Source organism: Molothrus ater, chromosome 2 (assembly GCF_012460135.2).
Source record: "Molothrus ater isolate BHLD 08-10-18 breed brown headed cowbird chromosome 2, BPBGC_Mater_1.1, whole genome shotgun sequence".
In the NCBI taxonomy this organism is placed as follows: Eukaryota; Metazoa; Chordata; class Aves; order Passeriformes; family Icteridae; genus Molothrus; species Molothrus ater.
The window spans coordinates 89890425-89908950 of record NC_050479.2 but is presented as its reverse complement, the minus strand read 5'-3'; the positions used below and the strand labels follow the sequence as shown (position 1 = coordinate 89908950).

General features: G+C 43.4%; 1 protein-coding gene across 1 annotated transcript in view; it reads right to left on the bottom strand.

Moving 5' to 3' along the window:
* TBX15 (T-box transcription factor 15) overlaps positions 1-17683 on the bottom strand; it is an 89581-nt gene extending 71898 nt beyond the window's left edge. The window contains exon 1 of the mRNA XM_036406789.2: positions 17411-17683. Coding sequence (XP_036262682.1) covers positions 17411-17612 — 202 coding nt within the window. The 5' untranslated portion in view covers positions 17613-17683. The remainder of the gene's footprint in view (positions 1-17410) is intronic.
* Between the last annotated feature and the right edge of the window lie 843 nt (positions 17684-18526).

Genomic DNA, 18526 nt, shown 5'->3' with positions numbered 1-18526 from the left:
ATGGCAGATTTTAAAGCTTCCGCTGACATTGGTACAGACCCTGAAGCTCAGCTAGAGAGTCAGAGGTGGTGAGCAGATGGTGATACAAAGGAGGAATGCTGTATCTATAAATATTCTGATGAAATTCATATCCAGTGTTCCACACAAGAGCCAACCAACTATACTGAACTCTTAATATGGGGTTTTAGTTAGTCTTATGTGGTAAAGGGGTTCTTGATCTGGGTTCCCTAACAGGCAAATCTTTACTCAGAGAGTGTAACTATTTATGTCAAACCACTGAAATAATTATGAAAGATTAATTGTGTTATTAACTATCATTTTTATATGTTACCATTTACCAAATAAGGGGTAACATTTCATTCTGAGTTGTCAGGGCTTCTAAAAGAGCCCAAGAAAAGGGCCAATAGCTGAGGTACAGCAATGAAATGCTTCTGGATAGTTTGTCATAGTCAGAATTAAATAATGTTTCAGTACATGAGTTGAATGTGTGGCAATTCAAATCTCCTTCTGGAAAAATGAAGGGCAACCTCCTTTCAATCGAGGTGCCAAACACTGCAAGTCACCCTATGGTCATCTGTGTGAATCTGCAGTCTCTAAACCAGCAGTTTTGAAGTTTAATGTTCTGTTTACACCTTCAGGTAGTAATTTGTTTGCTAGTGGTGATATACGGATTTTTGTTAGCTACCTCCTTATATGTATTTTGGGAAAGGAGAGGAAATGTTGTTTAAAAAACTTATGATGGGAACAAAGGGACACAGAGAATCAGCACCTCTTTACAGCATGTGCATAAACTCTATGCAGTTGGGTTTGTTTCCTGAAGTGGCACTCAGATCTGAAAGTTGAAGAATGAAGCTATAAAAATGAAAAAAATGTGTGAAAGTGTGGAAAATTATTTTTTCATCATCTTTTCATAAGCACATAAAATAACTCTAGCCTGAAACATCTCTTTTGAACACTGGTCTGTAAAATAAGCAGACAGATTGCCTGTCTACATAGCAAACATTTTAGCTGTATTTTTTAGGAATTTAGCCCACAGGAGGCCATCAATTGGTAAATTTTCCTTTCCCCCTTAATATTCTCACCCACTGGTCCAAACTGACTCACTGGTCAGGTTCTAACAACTTTGACAGAAGGATAGCAGTGTGAAATGAATTACAATACTACACATTTTGTGAAAATCAAAAACAAATTAGCACCTTCACTGAAGAGGCTCTCTTGACTACTTGCTCTATGTGCTGAGCCCAGGAGAACATCCTCAGACAGGATCCAGATGGAGAAAACATTCACCTGCACCTGGGATGCTGTGAGATGTTCAGGGAAATATATGGGAGCTGAAAATGTTGGTGAACAACAGATAGAGTCATTGAGGAGGGGGCAGAAAGAACTAACATTTTTGGTGACATCAGAATATGATGCAAATCATTTGTCCAGCTGCTTGCAAGAGGCTTGTTTCTTTTACAGAAACACCCTTTAGAAGTCTTCAAGAGTTTGGGGCCCAGGGGAAGAGCAAAACCAGGCTTTTGGGGTGGAAAATGTTTATGAAATCTTCCTGAAGTGCTGATATGTGCTTGTTCACATTTCATTTTACAAAATCTAAATAATGCCATCTTGCCTGTGCTCTGTAAACAGCTTTCAGTAAAATAGCTGCACCACCATGCAAGAGGTCAGAACAAGAAATAAAAATCACCTCTCTTCTACATAACTTTCCTGCAACTGAAGTCCAAAAACTGAGTAACAGCAAAACACCTTTGCCCAAATTTTACCAGAGGCTGTTAGCCAGAAAAAAAAAGAAAGAAAGTCAGATAATTTCTCACCTAACAGCTCAGTGCTCTATCATTCCCACTCTTCATGTTGGGTCTAACAGCTATTTGTGCGGTGACTTTACCAAGCTCTGTAAGATGACAGCAGCTTTGCAGTCCATCTCAGCCACCTCTAGCACAAGGTGAAGGCAGCCTGTTATGGCTAGGCTACATTTTTCAATTATGCTCATGCATGTCATTACCATAGTTTAAAACTTGATATACTTCTGAAGGCATGTAAATAATTTAAGCACACTTTCCCCCCCTCCCCCATGCATTTTCAAATGCAGTTTAGGCTCTTAGGTTCAAGTAAATGCCTGAATTGCATCCGATGTATTTTGCAGCTCCCAGGGACTTCAGTGAGACTATTTTTCTGAATAAGGCCATATAAGGGGTCACAATATAATTTTGTTCAACATTCTGTCTTCTGTTGACACCATACAAGGTGGTTTAATAAGTGCTGCAATTTCTGAATGGACTTGCCTAAAATTCCAGCATCAGAACTGCTCAATGTGCAAAACAAGATCACGCATGAGGGAAATAAAATCAAAGTCCCGCTGGAGTTCCATGGCAGGCAACAAAAGGACTTGACAGTTTCACATTGAAATGAAAATATAGGATGAAAATAAAGAACCTGATTCCTCACCTCACAACTGAAATAATTTCAATATGTACTATTTTAATAGATATTTCTGCTTAAAACTATGTACTTAGAAGGTGAAATATTACATTCCTCTCTGAAGGGACTGTCCCTTACTAAAGTTACACATCACATCTAGCACATCTATAATTGAAATATTAAAGAAATATGCTTCACTCCATAGTCTCTACTGCTTATTTTGTTCCACAGACAAAACTCTGTGCAGTTTCCATTTCCCCTACAATTAGGCACTGCTCCTACAAACACATAAGTGTGAGCTCACCTTTCCTGCTGGGAGGGATTTGGATGGGAGACCCACTGCAATGAAGGACATGAATACATTTTGGCAGGATCAGGGCCTCAGATAGCAAGGAGGAAACAGGCTAACAGAAACCACCTTTGCAAACACAAGAAAGGGAATGAACAGAAATTAAACTCTCATGCACTTTCAAGTGCATAGACAGAGTATTTAAAAGGAGGAGAAACTGGAAGACATCAGACCTGATCTCTTTTTTTTAAATCCAAGGAGAGAGTGTCCCTTTAAGGACTTATGGCCTGGCACAGCCCAGGACTTGCTTCGTTTGGCATTGACTAAGCTAATGTTTTCATTTGGCAAGAGATTCAGTGACTGAAAGTGCAGCTTTTTCTTCCTCACAGCTGTTTGCTTGCACATTATCAAATATTTTCCCTCCAGCTTTTGCTCTTGCCTTGCTCATGGGATGTAAATGATGCAGGAACTTCGGCTTCACTGCTTCAATTTAGCAGAGTGATAATCTTAGGCAAACACTTGCAGTCTGTCTTTCATTAAGAGAGATTTCTGCACTTCTGTTTAACACTGCGAATTTTTTGAATTGCCCCTTAAAAGAAGATTTCACATCCACTTTTGCCTGGAGGAAAACCCGTGCTGCCACAAATATATCCGCTGGAAAAAGGGGAGTGCTCTTGTTAAGTGATTCTCGCCCAAGACAGTAGGCAGTTCTACCTTCACATCCTGAACATCACCTACTTGCTGCCAACTTAATTGGACAAATCTATACACAAAACAATCCTTCTCCCATTAAAAAGCAAGGCCTTTTTTTGCTGCCTGCTCTATACAAAAACATGTTTGAAAATTCCATTGTAAAATGAAAGTCGTTTTCATTACCAAATACATTAAACCTCTCTTGCAAATTCTCTTCTTTTTAGCCATCAAATGTAACACTAGTATCTAGCACTTGTTGCCATAAAAAAAAGTAAGTGCAAAATGGGAATGGAAAAGAATCATATTTCTAAAATACCTAAGATATGTTAAATGTTTAAATACAGTGTTTTAATGTCCCTAGAAAAAAGATTACTCTACATTCTTATACAAAAACCGTACCAAAAATACTAGTAAGATATGAAATATATATATATAAAACAATACTTTAAATTATATATAATATAATATAATATACATATGTACATATTATAGATCTATCTAGACAGGGAGAGACTTATACATGCACATGATGTGGAGAAAGTATATAGCAAGTAAAATGGGATTCAAACTCTGTCCAGTATTAAACAGTCACTTTTTCTGTGTTGGTAAGAGTAGCAGGGATGTCTTCACTGAAAAAAAAATCCTCAGTTCTTGAAAAAATCCTAAAACAAAAACAAAAAAAAGTGGGAGAGCTACATTCACCAAAACCAGGAAATATTTAAGTATAAGTCATTGTGACTGTTATGTTTTTGTTTAAATGCAGAAAATGGATGGGCTAGAGTTCTCAGTTGCTTGTTGAATTTGGCCCCAAATACGCATCTAAAGACTCTTCTGAAGAAAAACAAACAAATATTTTATAATAACTTTTTAAAGTCATGTCCTCATTAAAAAAAAAAAAAAACAACCTTTTTTATCTGTCTCAGGGTAGTCAAAATGTAATTGAAGAAAAGGAAAATGTTAGATCTCCAGTTTGGCAAATCCCTTTTTCAAGGAACTCAATCACTGTCTTATTCCTATTCTTTCCTTATTAAATCAGGATGCATTTTGAGCCAACAATTTGAACTGGGAATCCTGATATGTTTAATTGCTCCACAAACTCTGCAAGCTAAGCCTCAAGCTTCAGATTCCTCCGCCCTCATGAAGGAGAAATTACTGCTTCTATTCCCCTGTTTGTTGTTAAGATATTTAAGAGTAAAGGGGCTTTTTCACAGTATCTTAGACAAAGAGGAAACATAGTTCAGGAATTTCTGGGTTTTTTTCCCACAAAATGTGCCTTTATAAATGGGTATCTCGACTGTAATTCATTGTGCATTGAAAAAAAAAAAACAAAAAACCTCATGACCTCTGTTCTATTTCACAGAATTCTACTTTTATTATTTCTTCATTCTTCATTTAGGGTTTACCCTGTACTGAGATTTGATTTCCTTCTCAAATATCAATGACTGTTCTTTTGAATTTATAATTAAATTATATCAAACTCAGACCACAAGTAAAATAATGACAAATCCTGGTTGAAGTCCCCTTATGACAGAGATATCAGGGAAGAGTTAGGAGCATTTGGCCTGCTTTGCTAAAGGGGCAATTCTGGCACATGCATTGAAGATCACGTCTTAGTGTGTGCAGGGGAAAAAACCTCAGCCAACCACAGTGTGAAGAGTTGGTGTGAATGATGTACCACTCATGCAGGGTGACTGACCAGCAACAGCTTCAAAATGTTGCTCTTTGTACAGCTGCAGTGTCCCGAGCCCCTGGATGTGAATTGATGCTCTGCTGTGCTGTTAAATGTGAGCAAAGGGCAGCACTGGGCTGTCCCCAGGAGTCACCAGTCAAGGTACGTGCAGTGAGCCAAGTGCCACCCGTGAATCACCTCCTGCTTTGGGAACAGAGCTGGGCACACACCTTCACTCACGGGAGAAAAGTCACGACTCAGGCAGGTCAAAAATAATACAACTATGAATGTGGAATAAAGAAAAAAAGGAAGCAGAAATGGGCGGAGAGAAAACTGAAAAGGAAATGCTTATTTTTCAGGGAAAAAATGCAGAACAAATATTAAACAGTTCATTAGATGACCATAATAATAAGTTTTTTCTTCCCATTTGTCTGCACAGCAAACATCATTGTAAATGGTACAGCAAATAGCAACTGTCTGAGATGTAATTATTTATATTTTAATTCATGACTGTCAAGCATCCTCATGAATACTCAGTAATTCTTTGAATATTCACAAATCAAATGATTGAGGGTCAGTTCACAAACACATATTCTCATTCAACTGCAAATAATTGCAACAAGAAACCTTTGCTACTATACATAATTCTTCATTTAAGTTCGGGGGTCCTAGCCAGAATGGCATTTCAAAAAACTTCTGTTGCTGTGCAGAAAAGCTGGTCCCTCCTCTTTCCAGCCATGCCTCCAGGAAAAACACACAAAATAAACAATATAACAAGTACAAATTTGGTGTAGAGGGGGAAGACTAAATTATCTGAAGTACTTGATTATTATAAATTTAGTTTAATTATGACCCTAACAATCAGAAATGTGCTATGTGTAATTTAATTAGCAATTAGAAATTGCCTCTAGGTATACCTATGGAATAAATAACTACACTCACTGTGATAATGTTTAACATATTCTCTCTGACACATAAAAAACTTCTGTATGTTGATAATTTAAATATTAATACTATCAAGCACTGAAATATATTATGTTTATATTCAATGGAAATCCATAATGTTCAGCCAATGCAACTGCACAATAAAATAGGCTGAACCCCATGTATAATGTCTACTGATTATAAAAAGGACAAAGACCTCAATAAAGTAGCAAAAGTTGCAAACAGGATTTTAAATATTATTTTTAAAACTCCTGTGAAGCTGACTATAAGAGAAATTATTTCCTCTAGGAGAGTCTTTTTAATTTTTTCCTGAAATTCCTAATGTTTTGCATTAAATCATGGAGGAACAAAGACCATGGGAAGAAACCCTGGTCTTTTTCATGACAGCTTCTACCTAACTGAGACATATTCCCTTTCCTCTCTCTTACATATCTGAAGTACACCAAATTATTACATTTACTCACATAATGTCCTAAGTTGTCTTCAGAAACCATTATGAATAGTATATTTCATCTATAGGAACCATGCTATTCATTATTCTGGGGAAAAAAAATAAAAACAACACAGGAAGGTACCCAGATGCAGGGAGAAAGCCTGAAAATAGTTTCTAATTTCTCCTCATGCTGAGAGCAGCTGGTGGGTAGGAAATGAAGCCCTGAACCTCTCCCTTTCCCACCTCATGCTCCTCTTCCTTCCCAACAGTGATCCCTCTCTGTTTTCTATCAGTTTTCTGGTTTTCTACTCCTTTGCCACTGTTAACTCATCTCTTCCTGATTTCAGCATCATTTCATTCCCAGGAGGATAATGTACACCCATGACTCAACATGGACACAATGGTGACTCTCTTCATTCCCTTGTCCCAGCCAAGTGAGCCCCTCAGAAGGATTCAGGACATGCAGCCCTCATCCAGCCAAGCTCCAGCACTATTATTCTTGATTTGCTGTTTTTCTGTCGTTTCTCAGCCCAAGGACAAGTCAGCACCTACAGAAGCCCGTGGACATTCCAGTGCTCCAGGTGTCTGAGAGCACAACCAGGAGCAGGGCATCTGGCACTGCAACAGAACAGAGACAAAAAATGTCCCAGACATTTTCCATCCTCCTTTGGGGCTGAACCACTTTTCTATGGAAGTCTGTGACCATACTGGATTACTTTCTTTTGTGCCCTGTATGTACTCAATCCAACCTCTTTACATTTTTTTCTAATTCAATTATTCCAGCATTACCCTGGATGAATGATGCTCAGCACCTTAATGTAACTTGAGCAAATGCTCTTAATAACCAGCCAATTCACTATTGAATCTTTCATTCTGAGAAGCAGACTGAGGTGGTTTTTTTTTATTTTTGTCCTGAAGTTGCATTTTACGGCTATATTTTCACAAAAGCTATTAATTATTGTGCATTTCTGTAACAGCACACTGCTAGGCACTTGCACAGCTGCCCTCCCTTTCCCCAGCTCAGGCACAATTTCCTGAGTGATGGAGCAAACAGAATTGCACTGTACAGAATAATCCAGGGAGTCTCTAATGAGGCAGTGTGGGCTTTCTGCCGCTCCGTCAGCGTCGCAGGACCTGCGTAACAGCACAGTGATGTTGCAGTTTATGTGGTAACACTCCAAGCCCTGGAGTGAATAATGTGACTGCCTTGCCACTAGGCGCATAGAGACTTTGCTAGGCTTGTTTGATGGTAAATGAAAACTTTTTTTTTTTATTTGCTCCAAAGAGCTTGGCACAGGAAACCCCTAAATCCTACGATAATAAATCTTCTATTTATCTTTTAAATTCCAGAGCAAAATAAAAACCATTAAGCACCCACAGCCATGGACTGAATTCTGTATTTTCATAGCTTGCTACAATCTTCTGGCATAAAAAGATTAAGCTTTATGAAGCAAAAAAATAACTCTTCAGTGTAAAAATAACAGCCTTGTTGCCTTGTATGGAGCACTGTATTCTTGTATTACACAACTAAATGCCAGGAGCACTTAGAAATTACAAAGATAGGCACAATCCAGAAACCTGCTGCAGATCCAACCTGATTGTTTTCATGCTATCAAGCATTTGCACTAAATCTGAAGAGCGAACATGATCAAGCTATAGCATAAAATGATCACCGAGGTATTAACCTCACTGTCATGACTATTAAACTCCTACAGACTGACATGGTATTGAAGAAGAAGAAAAAGGAATCCCCCCAAATTATTTGAATCCCAGCTGTTGCACTGAGGAGTAGCCTACTTTCTCCTATCACCTCCTGTTTAGGGTGTCTCAGAGCAAAAATCAAGGGAGAGGTTAAGATCTCCATGGCAATTACACATTCCTAACACCACTGAAAATAAGGTCACAGAAGTTGCACCCTTGAAAATCAGCACCATATAATCCTTTGAAGTGCAGATACTTGGCATGTCAAACAATCAGGTCCTCCTTTAGCAGAGCTTCCACACAGCCTTCACACTAGGATGCATCAACTAAAGATTTAGTATTGCCAGTCCCAATTCCTGAGTGCCATTTAATTACAAGTTAAGGCAGCAGCAGAGTCCAGCACAACCTGAAGGCTGAAGTTTGCTTTTTAAAAAGCAAGTGGGAATGTTTCCATTAAGTCTGAGAGGGTATAAGGTCTGCTTCCACTGTTTTTTCACCCTGGTGAGACAGGCTGCCTAAAGCACAATTAAAATTCATTTGCATTTTTTCTGTGCAAAGTGCAAAGCTGAAAGAGGGTGCTGACAGGGCAGAACCAGGATAATTTCTTCAACAAAGAAAGTAATTCTTGTAAAAGTCATTAAATACGTTTACAATAGCACCTATGAACATTTAATAATTGACCTTTCAATAGAATTCTTAGAGCAGGATTGAGGAAAATCCAGTGTGGCGATTAGGTGAAAAATAAAAAAATCTATCTGTGAATCCCCATCTAGTCCCAAGCTTCCTTCTTCCTCACTAAACTCAGCCTTACAGAACTGATCTACAGGCATTTCAGGAGTAAACCAAGAAGAATCTATTTTTAAAGCCTCCCTAAGCTACACATCATATGCAGCATGCATTTCTAAATGTTACAACATGCTCTCGTATTTTCTCTGCACAGCCATCCACACTGATGCTGGTATCATGAGAAAGAAGCACTTCTGATATCTTACTTAGGGATATTGCTATTACTAGAGAAGCTTCTTAAGAAGTCTATGATGCACAGTTCTTCACTCTTACTAAAAGTAAAGGCACTTCAATGTCTTAAATTTTCTCCTTGGTTTTGGGGGAGATTTCTGATCAGGGAGTTCTCTACTTCCTGAAGCTCCTAAAAGCTGAAGCTTGGGTTTGTTAATTCATTGGTCATGGAAAGATGTCAGTGTTAGCCAAGAGTGCATCCAGCCCCTGAGTGAAGTCAAAGAACTGTAAGTCATTCATAACTCTTCTGTGTGCCCTGGCCCACTGATTTTAAAACAATTTTTGCTGTGGCTGCCTTCATATAAATGTGCTGATTATTAATATGATTTGGGTCAGCTTTTAACCAGTTGGTTAAGTACTCTTTAGAAACTCTAAATTGATTCTTTCAAAGGTGGTTTGCAATAATTTCTTCCCAAGCTCCTTTCCAAGAGCTACACATGTAGACATAGTTGGAAATGTCCATTTAACAATACTGGAAGATTTCTTTCCCAAAAAAGCAAAAGCCTTGAGAAGAATAAACAGGTGCAGTGGCAGTCAAGTGAAGCCATCCACTATGACAGGCACTGAGTTCTATCATGCAACTGAACTCCTTTTTTAATTGTATATATATCATTAACCAAGAAAATCCAGCTTAGAAGAAATGAAAATTTCATTAAATCCTGCAGAATTTGCCAAAGACCTGTGGCTTCTAGAAAAAGAAAAAATGGGAAGCAGTTTTGAGTGTCCAAATGCTTGGTTTGAGTATTATATAAATAAAAATGCCTTATTCTTTATTTGCTAATTCATTCTGTGATCTATTTTAAAACTACGTTTTAATTAATCAAAACAAGGAGGCTTGGGATCTATTTCTAAAATGGTTGCATAACTTAAAAACATTAGGTAGTCTGATGATACAAAAAACAAATACTTAAAGACTGGCCAAACCCTAAGTTTTCCTGATTCTCCATTAAATAAATTTTTTAAAAGCTTTTACTAAACTAAATGTAAGTGAATCCTCACCATCTTCACTTTTTTTTTGTGCTGAGTCCCAAAATGAAAATCCTCCTCAGACTTCCTCCGTTGCTGTGAATGAGCGTGTGCCGGCCCAAGCCACTCACTAGGTGAACCCTCCCCTCTGACAGCTGCACTTGCAAACACACAGCCAACAGTGGAGAGCCCACTGCCACAGGGGTCTGACTCAGACTATCCTCTCACCATCTGCACAACACTCTAAGATCAATGGCTCAATTAAGCAAATGGTATATGGAAATATTACTGTAAATATTACTGTAACAAGTGCTTTTATCACTTCTGGGATTGATTTACTGATTCATTGTTTTCTGACCCTGAAGAATATGCAATTAAAAGATGCCCCCAGGATGCAAATTGCTACAAGAATTTCAATTGGCACACATTTCTTCTCAGTTTCAAAAATTCTCAATGTACTTTCAAAGATATTTCAATTTAATTTTGCCATACCACACGATGTTATCTCTCCCTAGCACTCCTCACCAGAGCATACTACAGCTTTTAACACAGGAAATGCAAGGGGGTTGTATTTTGAGACAGCAGATGTTTCGCAGGTGTAAAAGTTGCAATCATACCTTATTTTCAACAATACTGGAAATAAGCAGCAGAAAGCTACACCTTTGGGGTTTTTTCCCACTGAAAAAAAGGGCTCAGCATTGCTGCACAGTACCATCTATCTGAGGAAACTGTAGTTCGCCTAAAAAGCTACAGAAGCAAAATCTTTCAATGTCCTGCTATGCAGAGCTGCTCTGGACAGGATTAGGAACTGGAGAACTGGGAAGATCCCACTTGCCTGCATTTTCCCTGCACCCAGGTGCCCATGGCTGCTCTTCCCAAAGGAGCCACTCAGCTCCCGGGCTGACAGGCACTGCCCACATGTCTGTATACCCACAATGCCTTTTCTGCCAGGATTCAAACAGAAGGTCCCATCGCATTACTGCCAACTAATTGCACTGTTTAAGATGATATCAGAGAGCTAAGAATTAGCACAAAATCCTGAAACTCCATCAACGGGCATTAGCACACTCAGCCTCTCTGGGAAACTCTTTCAATCTCTGAAACATTGTCAAGTTTAGAAAATTAAAGTTTCTTTCACTGAATTTGATTTTGCATCACCAGGGTAAACTACAGATCTCAATAGGGACACTTGGGGTCATTTAAATCACACCTGAAGGGATTTTACTAATTTTACAAAAAAGGACAATGTAAATGCCATCTGATTGCATCTCAATACATTCAGGAATTTTTTCAGTTCTCTCAGACTGGTTTTAGTGCATTATTTAAACTATTTTAACCTTATTAATCTAGATCAGAAGGCAGAAAAAAGAAACTCTGAAAAAAAAAAGAAATGTTGGTCTTTGAAGACCTAAGACTGCAAGTAAAGATTCATTCAAGAATCCAACGGATTACAAAAGGAACAGCTATCTGCGTGAATAGAAGTGACTCAAATGGCACCGACTGTGCTGTAAAACAATGTAAATGCTCTTTCCTGAATGCAGTGCTCTTGGAAGGCATCTTTCAGCTTTTCCATCTGAGAAAAGCATCAGTTTTCGTTAAAGACAGACACAGATAAAGCAGGACACTTCTGCCTGAGGAGAGGCTAACTGGGCTGATATTTGATATAAGTGCTCGGTCCCAAATGGGAGGAGGGAGAAGTGATTGATGGTTCGTAAGGAACTATTTGACTTTTGCTTGTAACAGAAGCTTTTTGGATTCTCCCAAAGTTCTTGTCGAAGACAAGAAACATCTTTTGAAACAGCAGCTTTCCCCTTACCAGCAGATGGGATAAACCTGTGTAAAAAATGCTGCAGCTTTAAAATACATATAAAAGAAAGGAAGAAATTGCTTGACACACCACCCTTTTCCCAACGCTCTGCTGTTCTTTAAGGTTTGCCTCTATTATTACCTGCCCTCTTAATACAGTGTGAGTAATTCGCCTCTCTGCAGGAGGAGGTTCACAAACCCAGCAGCAGGAGTTCCCCAGTTCAGTAAGGCACATATTACCACAGGAACAAATCCTTCTCACTCTCTGTTTCCTCAGGCTCCAAGGTCAGAGGTGTATGAACTTGACTAAGACAACCCTTTCCCGAGCCCCCACAGGACTCGGCTCTCCTGGCTCTCGTCTGGACAACTCCATCTGCCTCCTGCAATTGTCTCCTCGGGAAAGATGAGAGTATTAGCTCTGCTGCTGGGGTATGGGGGAATAGAGGTATTAGGAGGGGCAGATTTTTGCATTTCCTTCCATCGTGTACACAAGGGAGCAACGGAACTGAGCTCCGTATCCGTCTTAAAGAGGCAAACTGATGATCCAACAGGTGGAATGAATTCATCCAATCCCAGTCACACACAAATTCGTTAGAAAGACTTCTCATCAATAACACCCATCCCACGGCAAGGCAAAGCTGACACTCTCTTGTCTTACATCTCGTTGCCACAGAGCATTGCTCGTCCACGAGCTTCAAGGAACATGCAAAGGACTATGTATGCCAATATGCTCTACCTAGGGAAAGAGACGAGAAAAATTGCTCTGCTAGCTCTTGAAATCCTAGCCCCATCCACCGAGCACTCAAACAAAAGCTGAAGTGAGAAACCGAACAAAGTCACTCCCTCTTCACGGGTTTAACAGCCACTGATCGAGGAACGGACTTCATCAATATAAGCATTCAGAAGCAAGGGTATTAAAAAATAAAATAAAATAAAGGAAGTAGAAGGGTCAATGGCATTTTGTCCTGCTCTTAAAATCTCTTTACCTCTCCGGAGGGTGGGCGGGCTGTGTGGCTCCCGCACCCTCGCCGGCGAAGAGGGTTTGCCCGTGGGTAAGGAGGAGCAGGAACCCCGCGGCGGAGCGGGATTGGGATGGACATCGATGCAACCTCCCGGGAGACACAGGAGAGCAACACGCCGCGCTAAAAGAGCTGAAGGATTTACTCTTGTCAGCCACTGAAGGCTTTGTCAAACTCTCGGATCTTAATCTTACGGATAAGCACATGTAATAAACACATTGTGGGTCTTAAAATGTGTGCCTTGTGTTTTCTCTCTTTGCAGAGGCTCGCAGTAGTTCGCCAGTGTAGATTCAGATAAACACAAGGAACGAGTAACTAAACTCTCAAAAATGCCTTGCTTTCTTTTGTTTAATTTGTTGTTTGGGGGTTGTTTGTTTGTTTTCGGGTGGTTTTGGGCTTTTTAACCGGTAGGTGCCCTTTTAATATATGCAACCAAAAATACCGGTGGGATGGACGTGTGCTACAAAGACTGCACTAGCAGAAAAAATTCGTTTACAAAATGGCTTGCGTATTTCCACGCGAGAAAAAGGACGGTCCCAAAGCCGAAAAAGTCTATCTAGCCGCCTTTTGTTCTGCCTCTGAAGCGCTTGTGCTCGTCTCGCCGTGAAGAGACCCTGACCGCCTGAAGGAGCAAGCCGTATTCTTGTGAAGGCAAACGCGTCCACGGAAACACGTTCCCACCCACACTCCAAAAAATTTTTAAAAGTCTTAAACTTTCGGCAAGGAAAGAAGCGCGCTCGGCTCTGCCTCGGTCTGTCCCTGCGCCCTTGGGGTGGCCGACGAATGCCACGGCCGTAAAGGACAGTAAACAATATATTCATCAAGGGAGGCAACGCCTGGGGCCCCCGTGACCTTTCCGCTGCTCAGGTTAAATCTATAAATACCCAGAAGACATCCGAGCCCATTGTTTTGCTGCCCTCTGAAACCGAACCTGCCAAGGGGACGGTGGGGCGTCCCGCCACCCTCCTCCTCCTCCTCCTCCTCCTCCTCCTCCTTTGGCCTGTCGGTGGCGAGAGCCGAGTGCCGGAGGAGGATGCGGGAGCGCGGCCGTGGGCGGCGGCGCAGCAGCGGGAGAGGCTTCCTGGAGACCCCGGGCGAGCTCTGCCTGCCCCGGCCCGGCGCTCCCGAGTGCACGGGGTGGGAAAGAGAAGGTGAGAGCCGCTGTAATCCTGGATTCCTTTTCACAACTTGTGGTTGAACCCGCACATGATTAAAATCCAGGTTTATCCCCCTTTTAAATGAGTCTCGTAAAAAAAGCACATTAACTCTGGCGACAAAATTCGTGGCTGAGACATAAATAACTCGGATGCTCGGGAGATGTTCCTTACAAACCTGGGGGATTTATCCGCTTGCTTTCCTCCCCTTTGCCCACGCCACAGCCCGGCCCGTCACCTCCCAGCTTGCCACCTCGCTTCTCCCGGGAGGATGCGGCCCCGGAGGGAGGGCAGGTCTCTCGGGAGACTCGGTCTCGCCAATATCGTCACCGAAGAGTTTGGGCACGGCTGTAAGATGGCACGTCAGGAGTCAGGGATTCCGCCAAACGGGGAAACAAGCAGCGCTGCCTCCCAGGCACTGCGGCTTGTGCGCATCCAGCACAGATCCGCACCGACGCGGGGGCTGAAGCGGGGCCGCTCCGCCGCCTCCCCCCTCACCCCTGCCGCAGGACGTGTCCCGCGCTTGGGAGAGAAATCCTCATACTCGCCTTTTGCACGCAAAATATCTGGGAAAAGGAGAGCAAATCCTTACTCTGTTTGTGGCCGCGTTTAACTCCCCGCACTAAATAGTTTTCAGACCCTCCCGCGCTGAAATGGAGGCAATTTAGGCGAAAAGATCGATAAATGGGGTTAGACCGATGTAGGTTATCCCACGAAAATCAGGACATAATTTCCTAGCGCGTACTGTACGACTTGCGGCCTCCCCGCAAGCACCCCCGTCCCAACAGTACCGCAGCAGAGGGAACAGCCCGTCGCTGCTCGGGGGCAGCGGCTTTGAGTGTTGAACCTTTGGGACGCTATAAAAATTCCCTTTTCCAATTCTTTTTTCTATATCGCTGGAGATTTGGCAAGTTTAAAACACGTTAGGTGTAAAGTTTGTTCTTAATTAGGTCTTGTAAAGATGGAATTCGGTGGTCATTATAGAGCCGCTAATCAATTTTCACCCAGCAGCAAAAGTACACCGCCGAGGAATTAGGTTTAATGAAGTGACTGTGCAAATTACAGTCGCGGACTTTATTTAAAGTCTATCAACCTCCTAAAAATGATTTCTCAAACTGTTCTTGATTTCCTTTGCTTTATGAAAAACATCACGTTTACTTTCTGAGGTTTCAGGCACTAGCAGCCATTCTCTCCCGCTCTCCAATCTGGCGCATGGAGAGTTTTCCAATTTTCCAATTCGAATTAACTGAGAAATAAGCAAATTAAACTTTCAGACTGTATAAAAACATAACCCACTGCGGCTAAAAAAATGTGAAAAACTGTTCTAAAAAAAAGAAAAACAGTTAAAAAAGGGGGGGGGGGAAGAAAAAAAAAGAAGACTGATGCACAGATACTCTCTGTTATTAGAAAGCGGTTTTTTGTCTATGGTCATGTAATTATTCCTTTGAACGGGGAAGCCTCTGAAGCCGTAGCCTATTTTTTGACTGGTTGATCGCTGCTGTCCCCTCTCCTTTATGCCCGTCCCTCCGTTGAGAGAGACGACCCTGGCAGCAAATATTACCTACTTCTCCTTAGGACCCGCACCGAGAAAGGCTGCTGCTGTTAAAAGCAAATAGAAATGCGGTTCCTTGAGGACGTAGGGGGGCGAGGTCTTCATGGTCTTTAGCTCCCTTCAAAAACACTTTAAATATTATTTTTTACAGCAAATATTTTTGATACCTCGATCTAAAATTCTTCTCCTTTTTTTTCGCCTCCTTTTGTTTTTGTTTTGTTGGTTTGGGGTTTTTACTCTTAGTTTTGGGCAGCTTATGCTAATTGATAGCTCAGGGAACGTCACGCAAAATAAATAAAAACGAAATTTAAAAGGTGCTCCAAATGCAGCGAATGGACTTGGCAGGAGACGAGGATATTTCTACCCTTTTTCTTAGGGCTGCGCAAAGAAATCGTTTGACCTTTTTGCCCCATCTGAGCACTAAAAGCAAAGAGAAATCACCTAAAATTCTCTTTTTCCCCACACGACGACTGTGAGAGCGGGGCCTCTCCCTCCGTCCCTTGTTAAGGCCCTGGGGAACGGGGCGCGGGGATGGCGAGAAGGGCGCGGGGACAGCTCGGGGAGCGAGGCCCGGCGCGATTTCACCCCCGGGATCGCCGCGGATGCGCGGCTGCGTTTGCGGAGCCCTCGCTTTAGGCCGGAGAGGAGCGGCCGGAGAGAGAGGGAGAACTCGGGAGACCGAGGGTTTGGCTTGAGCCAAATGAGAGCTGCGAGCTAGCGGATTCCTTTTAAATAAAAACAAAACCCGAGAATTTAAAGCCCGAAGTACACCAGGACACCAGGAGGGAAGTGTTGTGCTCCCTGTCCCCTAACCCCGTCTCGCCGGCCTTGGGGCCGCGGGCCCGGCGCTGCTCCATACGCGGCTCCCGGGAGGAGCCAGGCTCAGGAGCGGGGCTGGACTCCTCGCAGTGCCCCTTACCCGCTGAGCTCCTTTTCCCTGCCGGGAGTGTTTTCCCTTCGGAGAGGGAAGGGAGCCCTCCGTGTCCCCCGCGCTTCCGCCGCGGCTTGTGCGCTCCGTGCCGGGAGCGGAGCGAGGCCGCGCCGGCCGGAACCCAGCGGGTCCGGTCCCGGGGGAAGGATCCCGAGCTGCGGGCAGCACACAGCGGGTCTCCATCGCTCCGAAGAGCTGGCGACCCCCTCCCCAGAGCAGCGCTGATCCTGGATGCCCACATCCTCCTCCTACACTGACGCCTCTGCTTAGGGCGTCACTGTTTCCGAGGGGAGTACGCGGGGGTGACTCGGAAAAGAGGAGAGGGGTGCATCTCGCACCCCACTCCTTTGCCCCCGAGCCACCCGGCAACTCCAACTCGGGGCTCGGGAAACTGGAGCAAAACGAAACGCCTGTCCCGAGACACCCGGGAAGGACTATCGCGATCGGCAGGCACGGAGGGAGTGGAAGGAGAGAGGGTTAAAAAGGAAGCAGAGGGGACACGCCGTCCCTCGCGGGAGATCATGGAGCTATGTGGGGGGGAAAGAGACACAGCGAGTGAGAGAAAGTTCCCGTAAACTGAAAGGAAAAAACCAACCAAACAATTAAAAAACCCACAAAAAACAACAACAGGAAAAAAAAAAAAAAAAGAAAGAAAAAATAATCTCCCCAAAATTCCCGCTTTTTTTCTGTACTCCCAGTCTCGGATGTTTTCCGGGACGCGCTGCCCGGCGGGCAGCTCCCGACAGGACTCAGGGAGAGAAGCTGGGAGGGAGCGGGGCAGGAGGGGGGGTTGCGAAGAGAAAGGAGTCGCACTAACCAGGGTTGAGGTCCAGGCACTGAGTCGGGTCTTCATTGTCCCCCAGCTGGCCATTGGGGCTGAGGCTTTCCATGGACAAATCCAGCCCCTTGTCCTCCCAGTCTCGCAGTTTCCTCTTTTTATTTGTCCCGATCAAGGCTTCTACCGAGAAAGCGTGCGCTCGGGAGCTGAGGGCCACCGCCGATCTTCGCCTCTCACTCATCTTATCCCCCAGCCCAGACCCCTGGGCACAGGAGAGACCAGTGGCTGGGAGCGCACAGCTCGGGGACCAGAGGCAGAGCCTCTCGCCTCTTTCTCCCCCCCCCACCCCTCCCCAGCTGCACCCCCAGAAGAACCAGCCCTCAGTCTCCTGAAGGCACTACATGAGGCTGCAGATACTCCGCAGGCAGAGCCAGGAGGGTGTGCTCAGCCCAGGTCCCAGCACTTGCTCAGAGGGGCTGCAGCAGGCTGGATTTCTTTTTTTTTTTTTTTTTTTTTTTTTCTTCTCCCCTTTCCTTCTGTCTCTCTCTGATTGATCCAAACTTCTGGGATTTTTTTTTCTCCAAGAGTTAGGCAGGCTGCGTGCGCCTGTCAGGAAAAAAAAAAAAAAAAAAAAAAAAAAAAAAAAAAGGGGAAAAAAAATGTCCCCGGCCAATAGGAGGGAGAGCTCGGGAGAGACCCAAAAGCTGCGACCCAATGGGGAGAGGAGGGAGACTCGGGCTTGAGGGAGAGGAATTTTGGCCATCTGAGTCCTGGAACACCGGCCGGGAGAATTAACTGTTTGAAGAACGGGGAGCCAGTAGGAAACCCATAACTCTAAACACAGAGAGGTAACAACTCCCGCACATCTCTGCGCCGCACCCAGGCTTCCCAAACGCTGCTGCTGGCTAATCCCCACGCAAAGCACCCGAGAGGTGCTTTACCGCCCAGCGGCGCCGGGTGACGGGGTGTTTTTAAAACTTCATTTATACCATGTATTACTTGCCCTTGCCGGCGGAATCGGTGTTTGGCAGAAGCAGAAGCAACGTCTCGAGGGGGTTGAAATTTCACTTCAAAACGATGCGTGTCCGTGGAGCGGCTGGGCTGAGCGGGCGGCGTGGGCTGGCAGGGAGACCCAGACACCCCCGGGCGTGGGGA